The following is a 14015-nucleotide window of genomic DNA, read 5'->3' as shown; positions in this document are numbered from 1 at the left end:
TGCCGGCGACAACCACAGGACTGAGGTCAGTCGCGCACACACGCTCTCGTACACCATGAGCAGGGGTAAGATAGGCCAGAGGACATTTACAAGGTCAACGCTCCAAAACAGAGTAAAAAAGTAATTTCACTTTCCAAGAAGCAGGGCTGACCTGCATCCGACACACAACTTAAATATGAAGACAATTCAAAAGAACTCTGCCCGTATCTGATCATTATAGGCACCACTGACCGCATGCAGTAGACATTCAAATGAAAGCAGTTGTGATGGCTGTTGACTGCCTTCCACAAGACATCCCATCCCTACACATCCCATCCCCACACATCGCATCACCAGGCTGCCCTTTAGACCCAGCAGGCTGCCCACATACAGCCTCGGAGATCCACACTCCTGACTAAGGCATCCCCGCCATTCTCACTTGGGGCTCTGCGTTTCCCCAATAATGTTACAGCAATGCCACCACACTATTTTTGAACCCGTTTGCATCAGCCGTTAAGACGACGTCCCCTCAAACCCTTCCATGCATCCTTTCAGTCGACAAATGCCACCTTCCCCCATACCCACCCACTGCCCCTCCCCTTAAAGGAGTCCTGGAAATCCCAGCCCCCCGTCCAGAGGATTCGCTCGATGCCATCAAGGACGGAGTGCGCCAAGCGCTGCCGCCCGGCTTCTGGCTCCAGGGTGAACCGCTCCTCGCCTCTTTCACAGACCGAAACAGACCCGGTCGCTGGAGGAACTGCTCGCTCCTCAGACTTCACACTGCTTCTTCACAAGAGGCCTGCTAAGGCCCAGCCCTGGCCCCAAATCACCCCCCCTACCCAGACCCCCTGCGCCGGGAGAAGAGGTCACTGACAGTCGAGCCCTCCCTCACCTGCCCCACAGCCTATGGCCCCAGCGAGAGCGCATTATGTCCATACCTTACTGCACACTGGCCAGTACCGGAGTATTTTTAGCCCCAGCTCCAGTGTAAGGGCTGAAAACAGACTGGGGGAACTGGGGGGGGTGGGGGGGGGGTGCTGTAACATGAGCTAGCAGCCTGCCTCTGACCAGACCCCACCACCCCCTCCGTGCCTGGCCAACTGAACACAGCTGGCCAAAAAGCACAGCATAAACAGGCACATACCGCTCCAGTGTTACTGTTGTACTGTCTGCCGGGGTGGCATCCCGTGAACACATGAATGTCTCGGTGTGTGTGCCGTATCCGCGAGGGCGCACGGCTCCATATGCATTAGCATACATTTGCACCTGCGCGAGTGTGTGTGCGCGTGTGTGTGAGGTGGCTATCCCAGCAGAGGCAGGTCGGTGCAAGCTGAGCTGCTGTAACTGAACCCCACTTAAAGGCCGGAGAGATCCATCCAGTGACATTTAATGGCAGTGACTCACCTCCCCCTGCATGGAGACCACAATCAACTTCAGCAGGGAGCTGCCTCGTTTAACGGGTAAATTCATAAAAGCGCAAATTGGCAGTTTCTCGTTGTGAAATTCAGTACCTATTCAAATGAACTAGTTTGACTGCGGGTATAACTCAAATCTGTCACCATTTTTCACACGTGTACAATACAGAAGTGCAAAAGTGGAACCATGGATATCTTTATTTACCAATGGTTTATTTACAGAATAGTAATAATAATAAAACAATCATGGCAATCAACTAGCTTTCCTACTTTCAGTTTACATTGTATTCAGATAACACAGCAGACAGGCCTACTAGACACGGCATGCTTCTCATCTCTAATCCTAATGAACAGTAGTGTTTCCTACCTCCATACCTCCTACCTCCTATACAGTCCTAGCCAGTAAAAGCAGCAACAGTTATTTTAGGTAGAAGCACCATGGTAGGTGGAAATAGACTCTTGAGCAGCTCCAAGGAGATGACACAGATGCTGTCACATCAACTGGGTTTTCCTGCCACTGGGCCATTCCACTTCAACTCAACAGACTTTAGGCTGTATGAGATTTGGCATGATTTGGCCTTAGGGCACCCCAGGAACTGAAGTCACACTTCAATACTCAGATTATTCATCTGGGAGATATAGGCAAACAAAGTTTGCGCTAATTTGTGTGACATATGAAGAGAGTTGAGTTGTGTTGGAATTATGCTGCAACTACTACTGCACTGAGCTGCATTGACTCACTGGGTGGACATTCAACGTACACTACACGTATCCCAAATGACAAGCAGGAACCTTAATGACAACTTGCACTGTTTTTACAATTAATGTAGGTACGTAGTTTAGGAATTACAACCCATTTTATTCAGTCCCTTTATTTTAGGGGATGAAAAGTATTTGGGCAATTGACTGCTGAACCGTTTACTGCCCAGACATTGGGTGGGTCAAAATCAACAGTTTGGTACATTAAGAAGCAAGAATGCACTGGTGAGCTCAGCAATAGCATATAACCTGGTTGATTAGAAAAGATCACGGTTGCAATTTGAATACGTCCTACTGTGGAGAAAAACCCTTTTTCAACTGTCAAACGTATCAAAAACACACTCCAGGAAGTAGGCGCAGATTCAAAGACTACCACAATGACAGCAGCAGCATGACCTCAGAGTTCACTGCCAGATGCAAACCACTGATAAGCCTCAAAAACAGAATGGCCAGGTTATGCATGAGCACATCAAAAAAAAAAAAAACGTTGAGTTCAGGAACAACGCCTAATGGAGATGAGACCGGTAGTAACCGCTAATGATCCAAAGCATGTCGCCTCCTCTGTGAAACATGGTGGAGATAAGCTGTACGGCTAGGGCATCTACAGCTGCCACTGGAACCGGCTCATTTGTCTTTATTGGTGTGACTGCAGCAGGGTGAATTCAGAAGTGTTCAGAAACTTCACTTCACTAATCATTCTGGCCAAGCCAAGATTCAAACAAATGCCTCAAAATTAATTGGACGGTGCTCCAACTTGTAGCAGGATAATGAGCCCCAACACACTGTTAAAGCAACCAAGGAGTTTTTCAGGTCCAAATGTGGAATTTTCTTGAAGTGAAATGACATGACCTGAATCGAACTGAACATGCGTTTCATTTGCTGAAGACAAGACTGAAGACAAAAAAATCCATCAAAAGAAACAGGATCTGAAGGTGGCTGAACAGGCCAGGCAGAACACCACCAGGGAAGATACCAGCATCTGGTAACTTGCATGGGTTGCAGACTTCAGGCAGGCATCGAATGGAAAGGGCTTGTGACTAAATACTAAATAGGCTATGATGACTAAGATTATGTTGATTGGCCCAATTACTTTTGGGCACCACCCAGCACCAACTTAGCAAAGCTATCGGCATCCAGCCTGTGAAGCCGACATGAGGGTGCGAGAGCTGTGGATATTGGCACTATGATATGAATAACTAGCAAATTATTATTAGGAATTATTAGTGGCTGGACAAGTTTGATACAGTAGCCGGTTCCCTGAGGCTACATTTACAGCGATATTACATTACGATGGGTTTATGGGTGGACGGTTTACAAAAGCTCTTGATTTTGGCGCATTTAACTTAATTAAATGTAAAATGTTTTCTCCCAAAGCCACCCCACCAGTTTGTGGGAAAGTCCTGTGGGAAATACTGGTAGGACTAGACATTTGGTAAATAAATACTAAATATTGAAAATAATTTTTGAATTTGTGCTTACATATAAAGCAGCAATAGCATCAGGATAATGGAGGGACCACACTTCCATTAAAGGGGCATTCTTTTATCAAGTGTCAGTTGCATAATTCAGCAACTGCCATTTGGAAAAGCATTTGACAACTGCAGAAGAGCACAGACCACATAATTTCAGCAGTTTTGAATATGGATACCTACTACAATAAAGGTACAGAACATCAATTAAGTATAATGTCAAGTAAGCTAGGTCTTAAAATATCTGCACATCCAACATTCACCCAATCTCCTCATCAACCCAGGGCAGTTGATGAAGAAAAGTGAGGAAAAAACTAGGGAACCACTCTCAACCCTTCCACCGCAACACGTTCTCGGGGGGAAATGAGCTGAACAGGGGGGGGGGGGCACTCACTTGCTAGTTTGGCCTGTAGTCCTGAAGGGCCGGGTTTGGAGTTGTCGGCCTTGGAGGACCCAGGTAGAGAGAGTTTTGGCTTTGGCAGGTTGACTTTGGGGCTGAAGCGGGCGGGCCACTCGAACTTGGAGGAGCCGGCGAGCTTGGCCTGCTCCTTGTCGCGGCCGCTGCGGCGGGGGCTGGGGCTGGAGGCGGAGCGCGAGCGCCGCGCCTTGCTCTGGTCTTTGCCCTGCTTCAGGCGCGCGCCCGGCGGGGCGGCCGAGGACGAGGAGGACGAGGAGGTGGAGGCGGAGGAAGAGGTGTCCGTCACAGTGCTGCACCCAGCTTTGGCTGAGGCGGCCGATTTCGAAGCCAGCTTGGAGGGTTTTGCGGACCTGCCCTCGGCGCGGGTGGGGAGGGGCCCTGCGGTGCCGCTCACGCTGGAGGACGCGTCAGTCTTTCTCCCTTTCTGGGGCGGGGAGCCCCCAGTGGCTCCACTCTTCCTGCTCTGGGCTCGGCTGCTGGAGGCCGGCGGCTCCGGGGCCAGCCGTCTCTTCTTGGACTTGGGCGGTCCCCTCTTGGGCTCGGGGGAGCTCTGCGGGGGCTGGGGGGCTTTGGGCTTTTTGGCAGGGCTGGGGGAGTAGGAGCTGTTGTGTTCCGGAGCGGAGCTGCGTTTGAAACCTCGGATCCCCTCCCTCTTGGACGCGGGGCCGGGCCGGTCCTGCTCGGATGTCCCCGCGGCGTCTGGGTCCTCTCGCAGCACGAATGAGGCCACCGACAGCGAAAGGCCGCTCCTGCAACCAAACGCAACGCCACATTAACCGCACGCTCCCGGCACCGTCGAAACACCTTCAATCCAACAACAGCACACCGAGTTACTGCGACCAACAGGAGACTACATGACACACGTTTGAGGATAGTCGAGCGGTACCTTTTCGAGCTGTGCCCTCTGGACTGCCCAGGGGCTGAGCTGGGTTGGGCTTTTGAAGCCTTAGATATAGGTCTTCTACTTTCAGGAATGGAATTTGCTTTTTGTTTAACCTGCTCTGACTGCAACCTGTAAGCAAGGTTGAAAGTTTAAGAGTAAGTGAAAGTGGGGGCCGCAGCAATTCATTACATAATCACAACCAGCAGCACCACCACCACCAAACTACACATTCATGTCTTCTGCAATTCTGTCAATTTTCACTTATATTTTTTCCCCCTGTACCGGTCATAGGGAAATTTGGAGACAAAATGATCATAACAGTATGTGAAGTCTGTAGTCACACTGCAATTGAAACTGCAATTGAAACTGCAATATTCTCATGTTTTCCTCACCAACACGAGGCAGAAATGCACTTCTGTATTACTTATAAAACTACGGATATAGGATTTTGTATTTAGTTATGTTTGAAATGGCTGCAAAACTGTGAGCCATCACATGCTATGTGCCGCAAATGCTCATGCCAAGCTATATATAAAACATCCCACAAAATGAAGGCCTGCAGCATTTGACTGTGTGCAGGAGTTATACAAAATAATCCATAAGAATTGAAGACTAATTCAGTCAATCCATTATATACTGTGACAGAACTTTGATAGCTGGTTCGGAAAGTAAAATTAATTTCTAAATCATACCTACAATGCAACCACATCACCAACACTAGCCGCTGCAGCTGAAATACCAATGGCTATTGTCAAGCAAGGCTTTGTTAAACTCACTACCTCTTAATGAAACTAATGCTTGCCAACAAGCAAGTGTATTGTGCTGTGTGGTCCTTGCTGCAAAACAAATTTCCTTTGGGACAATAAGGCTGCTAGGAAGGTAAAACAGGAACTGCAAGCTTGCTGACACCCTAATACCCATTCAAATCCCAGCAAAAATATGACCAGCATAATAGGTTGGGCATATTACTTGAGAATTTACACAAAGTAATTCTCATTAGATTACTGAGAATTAGGTACTGTTCATGAAGTAAACTTAAAAGAATATACTCGCACACTGCACACCCCCCCCATCATTAACAACTCCAAGCTCCTTTCTGTGGGAAAACACTAGCTACAAGCAGAGACTTGCAAACGTCACGTGTATACATGCACATACATACAGACACACTCACACTCACACGCACACGCACACAGCTGAAAGGCTCACCTTCCTGCGTGATCTTGTGGCTGGGCCGCAGCAGTGTTCCTCTGTGAACGTCGCAGTGACCCCCCTGGATTGGAATTAGGCCGGTTGGACATTGGCACCTCTCTCCTGAAGGGACATACCCTTTCTAGACACTACCATTCACTGGAACGGTGGGAGAAAGAGAAGAGAGGGAGAGAAAAGTCAGACACTGACACACTCAGACACATTCGGGTTCACTTGCTCATGACATTCCCCCGTCTACACATGTCCTTGTTGCCTGACGGGCAGACAGGAAGAACGCTGGCATGAGTCATACCACAAAAGCACAGCCTTTCTGATATGGCTACTCTAGCTCTCTATTCATTGGCTCTCGGAACATATTACAAAACAAGAGACGACCATTACCACGCAGGACAATTACTGTACAAGCCAATCCCTGCACAGAACACCTAACACCCCAACTTCCTCTTATCTCTGTACTGTCTGCATGGAGAGTTTGATCTAATCAGAGAGAACAGGAAGGCTGGCCTCGAACTCCCTTTGCTCAACAAACCCAGATTCTTATATACGTAAATGACTGGTAGGAAATTATGACACCTATTTCTCAAATACAGCATGTGTAAAACAAATAACCTGTGACAGTTTCTGAACCGTTTCCAATTCAATTATGTCATCCAAAGCAGAATGCTCTCGAGGCACAAGGATTTACTAACTACTGTGATTTTAATGGAGTTTTCCATTACATTCATTAATGTTGTTTTCCATTACAACCATGGCACAAGGCTCCTTCAACAATGCAATGCAGTTCATATGTCCAGACACAGGGTCCTGTAGTGTATTGGGGCTACGGCTTTGCACACAACATTTGCCATTACAAGACATGTCACATCACTAAGAGAATGGCTATCAACCATGTCAAAACAGTACCCACAGCCAAATTTAAGTGAAGTATAAATAATTGTTGGATTTGGGTCCGCTTGCCTATTGGCTGACACAAACAGGCTTAATTTGCCATTCATAAGTTTAATGGAAACTTTGCCTATGTATGCTGAAGTCTTTATTTGTTTGGATGAGCTGCAAAAACATTAGCAGGATTACTGAAGTCGCTTTTCATTCACGGACATGAGGAATCATTAGCACATTAAATAAAATTGCGTATTGTGAGTGTGTGTGTGTGTGTGTGTGTGTGTGTGTGTGTGTGTGTGTGTGTGTGTGTGTGTGAGAGAGAGAGAGAGAGAGAGCGAGAGAGAGTGTGTGTGTGTGTGTGTGTGTGTGTGTGTGTGTGTGTGTGTGTGTGTGTGTGTGTGAGAGAGAGAGAGAGAGAGAGAGTGTGTGTGTGTGTGTGTGTGTGTGAGAGAGAGAGTGCGTGCACACAATATTATTTAATGTGCTTCTATTTTGGGTCTGTCGCCCCCAGGCTATTCGTCCCGTCCTGGTGTCAAAAGAAGGAAAGAGGCGAGAGACGCATAATTCCTCTACCATTTCATTCTGGTTTCTGAAACTTAATTCTACTCCAGAATAAAAATGGGCCCACTTAAGAAGCTGCTGGAGGTTTAACACAAAATGTGGGAACCAGAAACAATTCAACAGATTTTGCCAACTGAATATGTTCCATAAACTACTGGATTTAATTTAGGAGGCCTCAGTTCTTAAATTAATGGTGAGCATGCTAGCAAATGTTATGCAAATATTAGTGCAGAGTACATTTAGAGCATGCAAGCTTGTTAGCCAACCTGTCTATCGTCGTTTGTGAATTATTTTTCCACAGAATAATATCTAGCTGAAGGCTATGTTTCAAAAAGGTAATTTGATCAGGTTGCATATCTTTCCATTTACAAAACAATTCCAGTTTGTAAAACAATATCAGAGTTTGCTTTAACACTTCAAATTAACCTGAAAAACAAATCACAAGAGAACCTTGTAAATGACCACAATGGCAAAAGACATAGGAAACTTGTGTCAATGGTAGCCATGTTGATTAACAGCTCTGCTGGCAGTTTCACAGGCCAGAGAGGTGCCTCACATTCTCGGTACAGGGTTATGAAGCAAGGCCCATTAGTTTAATTCAACCAATCACATAAGCAACTTGGCTAAGCCACTTATACTAAAACACTCATTAATTTTACTTTTACCTTCTGGCTCAGTAAAATATAAATATTGCCTTATTATTCCAACCCATTTGAAAAATCACTGCATTACAACAAACTACATTTTCTGCGTACATGTGTATGAATTCAATATCATACTGATTGGCCAGCTGTGTTCCACTGCTTGTTGATTTCTATTCAATCGGGGCAAGAATCCTTCAGCAGCCCCACTGACAACCCACAAAACTAACCTGCACGGTGTGATTCTGGAGTGGACAGAGCCGCACACCTGGGATACTGGGGAGGGTGCACACAATCACAGTCCACTGAAACGCACAGAGCCATCCACTCTGTAATCCACCGGCCGAGCTGCAGTTATTACACCCGAGAAGCCAGCATAACTAATGCAGGCTGTGCAGACAAACCACAGGTGACAATGAACCAGAGGACTCGCTAGAGTGTAATGAGGTAGGGAATACCCACAACAAACACCCTCACTGGGCAACACAATAGGAAATGGTTATGTCATTTAAAAATATCTTTCCACCAACATTTAAAAGTTCTTTTTAGGCCTATACATTTTCAGTTTCAAGAATTACATTTTTGGTACTGTAAATGCAGCAGATGTTGCTAGAGTTGCATTTTAATTTGTTTCTGAAATTTTATCATGGCATTGCTGGTAATGAATTACACTTTAATCAGCCTACATCATTTCTCACAAGTTCTAAACAGCCTTTTCTAAACAAACGAGAAATTTGTGATTCTGTTGTTTTGGCTAGCAAGCATCCCTAAAACTTGAATGAACATCTAAAATTAAAGAAAGGTATAGCAGCCACAAAGGTAAGAAGATTCAGCGTCATCAGTTTGAAGATGCAAAGGGATTTACATAGTCGTGCATGGTGAGGGGACCGATATTAAAAACACTAAAATGGTAAACTTGTAAAAATAATTGTTAACCCCTCCCTGACGGGCCTCAACCACTGGCGTGTCTTATGTGGAGGCCAAATGTTCAAATTCTGCTTCTGGAGGGGAAACGCTGGATTCATCAAATATGGGTCATTTCCAGTCCCACAGAAGCTTCACCCATTTACTTCTACAAAGACAGAAAAGCCTTACACGTGCCTATCCATCTAAAATTAATCTTCATTCAATTTCACAGCTTAAAATACACTGTGGCGACCAAAGTGAGCTGGACATTAGGACAAGCGACCTGCGCAAGTTTCCTGGCATATTACCAGACCTTGACTGCCAACCAGGAACCAAAGGGTGTGTGAGACTCAACAGTCCAAAGCAACCGGAATAAGTCCACAACTATACAAACATTAGACTATTATATCACACAAAGCATCTCAGCACTTCATTATCAGAGAGATGAGAGAATGTCAAATACCCCCCACCCTCCCCAAACTCCTGCCACAGGGCCGGCAAATGCACGGAAATACTGCCCCTTTCACCTGCATTCTGGAGCTCCATCAGCACTGCATCTCAACAAACTATAACCACTGAACACTTTAAAGTCCTTTTTCCCCATTGCCAGCTGAATTGATCTGAATGCGTTGGCATGCCGATTAGATGTTTGTACCCAAATCTTATCAACCTGAACAGTCCCAATTTAAACAGATAAAGGGCATTAATTAATGTGAACTCACCAGGTTCCATACAGAACACGGGGAAGCGGACGCTCCCACCAGAGTGTGGTTTATGACTATGCTTGCTTATTGGCTATGCCAGACACTAAAACACTTATGTTAATTGGACCATATTTATAGAGAAAATTACAAATAACTGCACATCATCCATGCGTTAGGAACGCCGCTAGCTCACAATGGTCCGAACAGTGCCGTATAAGCCTGCACGGTTCGTAGTCTAACTAGCAACAGCTTGCCCACCACAATGTCACCGTGGATCACCATTACCATGTCACTATATGCTGAAATTGATCACATATGTGATGTATACCAAGTTTGTATGAAAACAGAAGGAATTTGACTTTACACACCCAAAAACCAAAGCTGATCTGGAAGTAATTTTTTATTTACTCGTACTGTTCGGAACATAGTGAGCCAACTAGTGAGTTTACATTAGCATTTACCAAGCCTTTAATTATCATGCTTGCAATAGCAAGTGGATTTTAAAACATTTACTGGATTCAGTCTGAATCAAGAAGCAGTACATTCATTGTATCAGGGGCCATTTAAGAAGAAACAACTTCTCGACACGCAGATTTAGGAAGAAAACCTGAAAACAAGTGCACGATGGAACTGATGCTTTCATTGAGTATATACTTTCTATGCGAGACCATGCATCCATAGGTACAATTAGCATTATAAATGAAGTTAGAAATAACTGGGTCAGTGTCTAAATTTAGATCATTAGACAGAAATGGCAGAAGTCATTTCAGCGTGGGTTTCGGAAAATGGCTTCACGTGAGAGCAATTCTCCACCTCAGCCCTCGTCAAAAGCCTCGACAAATCCCAGACTTCCACTGCATCAGAGACCAGCGTGTGGGGGACTGACTGAACTTGCCTAAGTGTCAATAGCACAAGACAAGCACTCGTTGGCATTTTGAACAGAAAGTATGGAAAAAGAGATGGGACGAACTGCGTAGCAGTTGACTCATTTGACTCATTTATTTTACTTATGGTCTTCTGCTCCTGTAGCGCATCCACTTCAAGGTTTGATGAGTTGTGCTCTGCATACCACTCATCTGCATATGAATGTTGTGATTTGCTGTAATGCGCATCCGGCACCAACATTCCATAGTCAGTCACTCTGACCACATTAGATCCCCATCCTGATGTTTGGTCAGAAGAACAACTCAACGTCTTGACTATCTCTGCTTTAATGCATTGTGTTGGTGCCACAGGATTGGACGATGACATTCTCATTAATGGGCTGATGAACAAGTGTACCCAATAAAGTGGTCACTGAGCGTGTGTGTGTCGTGTGTGCGTACAAACCATATATACGTATAGTATGTATTCGCACGAGAGGGGAAGAAATAGGGAACTACCGGCTAATTTACTTTTCTGTATTGAGAACCTCCAATATTAAATGGGCATTTAACCGAACATGAGTTAAATGCAAGCCAGTCAACTCGGGTACAAAAAAATACTTTTGTCTGTTTGGTTCATTAAAAAGAAAGTTTCAGTTAATGGTTATATACAAGTTAACTAACTTAAACTACATTATAGACATCAAAGGTAAATAAATGTGAACGGAAGAGTAAATTCCATCACAAATAAATCTCTGACGTAATTGTCTGTACAATTCTGCACAAAACCGACTGCGAACGAACATGACAGAATGCGTTCACAGACGTAAACTAACGAGTGGCACTTTTAAAGGCAAATGGTCAAGAAACCCAGGCTAATGTTAGCTTATTTTTCTGAAGCTTTCAATTGACTCCGACATTCTCCTTTAAAATTACCATGACTGTGTAAGTGCGTAGGGCCAAATATTGCTTATATAGAAACTATATATAGTCTTATATTGATTAAAACCTAATGCATATAATTATCTGACTTTCACGGGATTGTTATCAACCTGAAAATACGACATAGTTATTACCAAGGCCCAATTTAGGCCTCCGTTAACTGTACATCCTCTTTGTTTATTTTGGTTTATCAGTCGTACATTTAGGCCTTAACAGCTCGTTTACAATATAGCGTTACAAATCTATATTATTCCATCCATGATTGCGTCTACTTATAACATTGTACAAATATACCAGGGTTTAATTTCTTACTTTTCTGAAAAGCGGCCTGTGTTCTGACGTAGCCAGTTACAGCCCCGATCTCGATTTAGCAGGCACTACCACAAAACGGTCACCATTTTGACCGTATTTTTGGCATAACTTGAGATTTGTCTTAATTTATGTTTATGAACTTTTTTCATCTGACTTGGAGACAGACGTGAGAAATATGTGAGTGGAAAGAAAACTGAATCTTAACGGAAAGGAAATGCGTAGCGAGCTATCGATCGAATAGCTGCCTCTTGGTGCTAGTCGACAGGCTAACTTAAGTTGACCAAGGTTAGCGGTCATCTGTAATATTAGTTTGTTAACGTGATCTTAAGAACCAAAACTAATAGCAAGCTCGTAATAACTTGCTGCATTCACAGTTAATGTTGGCTGGTAAGCTAGGTAGTTAGAGTATAAATGTGGTTACCTACCAATAATGGTCGCTCTACGAAGAAGCCACAGCGTTTCTGCTCCGATACGGAAAGTACCGTGCTGTATTAGCTAATTAAATCTGAATCGTTAGCTAGTGAGCTAACGTTAGCTACAGAAGGAATTTGTCAGTGTCCAATTAGGTAGGCTAGCAAAGTTAGCCAACGTTAAACAACAGTGCTAACGCTGAATCACCATAGCCTACACAAAATAACTAGGTAACGTTAGATTATAGCATGCTAAAGTTAGCTAGCTAGCTAGGTTATCTGACATCAATTCCATAATAGAATGGCTGCATTGCTTTCATGTTTGCCATCTAAAGCGCTTTAGTTAATTAGAGCAGCCTGCTTACGTGGTTTACTCCTAAGACTACGGTTAACAAGGTGCTTTTCCTATACAAATTCCGGGGTAAAACCATAGGAGGAGCAATTCGTGTTACTGGCCAGATAGCTAGCTAACTTAGTTACGCTAAGTTAGGTTAGCGTCAATATATAATGTAGCTATAACAGTTAGCTAGCAGCTAGCCAAATCAATGTAGTTAGCCAGCTAGCTAGGTATGAATGCAAGTTACAATTCAGTTTATTAGCTCAATGCTGAAGTAGATTATCTGGCTAGCTGGCTACCCAGCGAACAAACCTTTCAGCATTGAAATCTAACATGTTAGCTAGCTAGCCATATTTTTAATTCAAACCATATCGTGGTAGAGCCAGCTTGCTAGATGTCCATATTAGCGACCGTTATTAGTTCCGAAATTGTCGTCAGACAGTTTCATAGCCGAGCTACATAGTTAGCTATGACTATGTAGCCAGTGTTTCGCTCTATCAAGCTATTGCCAATGCAACTGCAAAACGAAATGGCCTCTGAACCTTTTCGCTGCTTGCATCACTCACAAAAAAAACAGGAAAGCAGGAACAGGATTCGAGATGACAATTGGAAACCATATTTTTCGCGAAACAGAATCTCTTTTTTACACACTGTCTGACCATTTCCATTCAAAACGTTCCCTAAATCGTTGAAAACATTGTTAGTGAGTGTTTGGTAGATTTTGTTATTACCTATTTGTTCCAGTGTTGTAGTTGCTGTTACAGACAGTGCAGCAGCTCCACTCTCTCAGCTCTTACCTTCACATCAGCTGAGGGACCTGCAACCGCAGTATAGCTCCGCGCAAGCGTCTCCCCTCTTCCGCTGGGAACTACTTTAGCGACATTAGTGGAACAAAGTAGGCTGTGACATCAGCTCCATCGTTTTGGGGTAAAAGAGATTAAGTTCAACTCTAAACACGGGTAATTTAATTCGGGTTCATCTGCTGAACGATTGCATTTTATCTGACCTACTCCATGGAAGAATTGTCTAAGAAATACCAATCCGCCGGGTCATGACCCCCTAATCTTCGCTAACTGTTTACCAGATTAGTTGCCTTTGAGTTTTTATTCTTGAACTATGTCTGCAATATAATGCTAATTTATTACTATTATTGAACAAATTCGATGCCCACAATATCACACAGACACTTACATTATACAGTATTAAACTGAAAAGAATATTCCGTTTGCCCAGTCCGTTGTCATGGTAACATTTAAGCGTCCGAAAATGGCGTACTTGAACAGTAAATTATTGTATTGAAAATAAAGGCAGTACTAGATAGC

At 44.2% G+C, this 14015-nt stretch overlaps 1 protein-coding gene across 4 annotated transcripts in view; it reads right to left on the bottom strand.

Moving 5' to 3' along the window:
* The window catches only part of trip12 (thyroid hormone receptor interactor 12), a 33656-nt gene extending 20143 nt beyond the window's left edge, over positions 1–13513 (bottom strand). The window contains exons 1-4 of one of the 4 annotated variants that reach the window (XM_061216747.1): positions 13425–13513; positions 6133–6273; positions 4927–5052; positions 4017–4789 (exon numbers count right to left, since the gene is read on the bottom strand). In XM_061216747.1, the coding sequence (XP_061072731.1) occupies positions 4017–4789; positions 4927–5052; positions 6133–6224 (991 nt within the window). In that variant the 5' untranslated portion in view covers positions 6225–6273; positions 13425–13513. Of the gene's footprint in view, positions 1–564; positions 746–4016; positions 4790–4926; positions 5053–6132; positions 6274–12371; positions 13079–13424 lie in introns of those variants that run through there. The other 3 variants (XM_061216746.1, XM_061216748.1, XM_061216749.1) reach the window with 3 other exon arrangements.
* Between the last annotated feature and the right edge of the window lie 502 nt (positions 13514–14015).

The sequence above is a fragment of the Conger conger genome, chromosome 13 (assembly GCF_963514075.1).
Source record: "Conger conger chromosome 13, fConCon1.1, whole genome shotgun sequence".
Classification (NCBI taxonomy): Eukaryota; Metazoa; Chordata; class Actinopteri; order Anguilliformes; family Congridae; genus Conger; species Conger conger.
The sequence above is the reverse complement of the archived record's forward strand: the minus strand, read 5'-3'. Positions and strand labels throughout refer to the sequence as shown.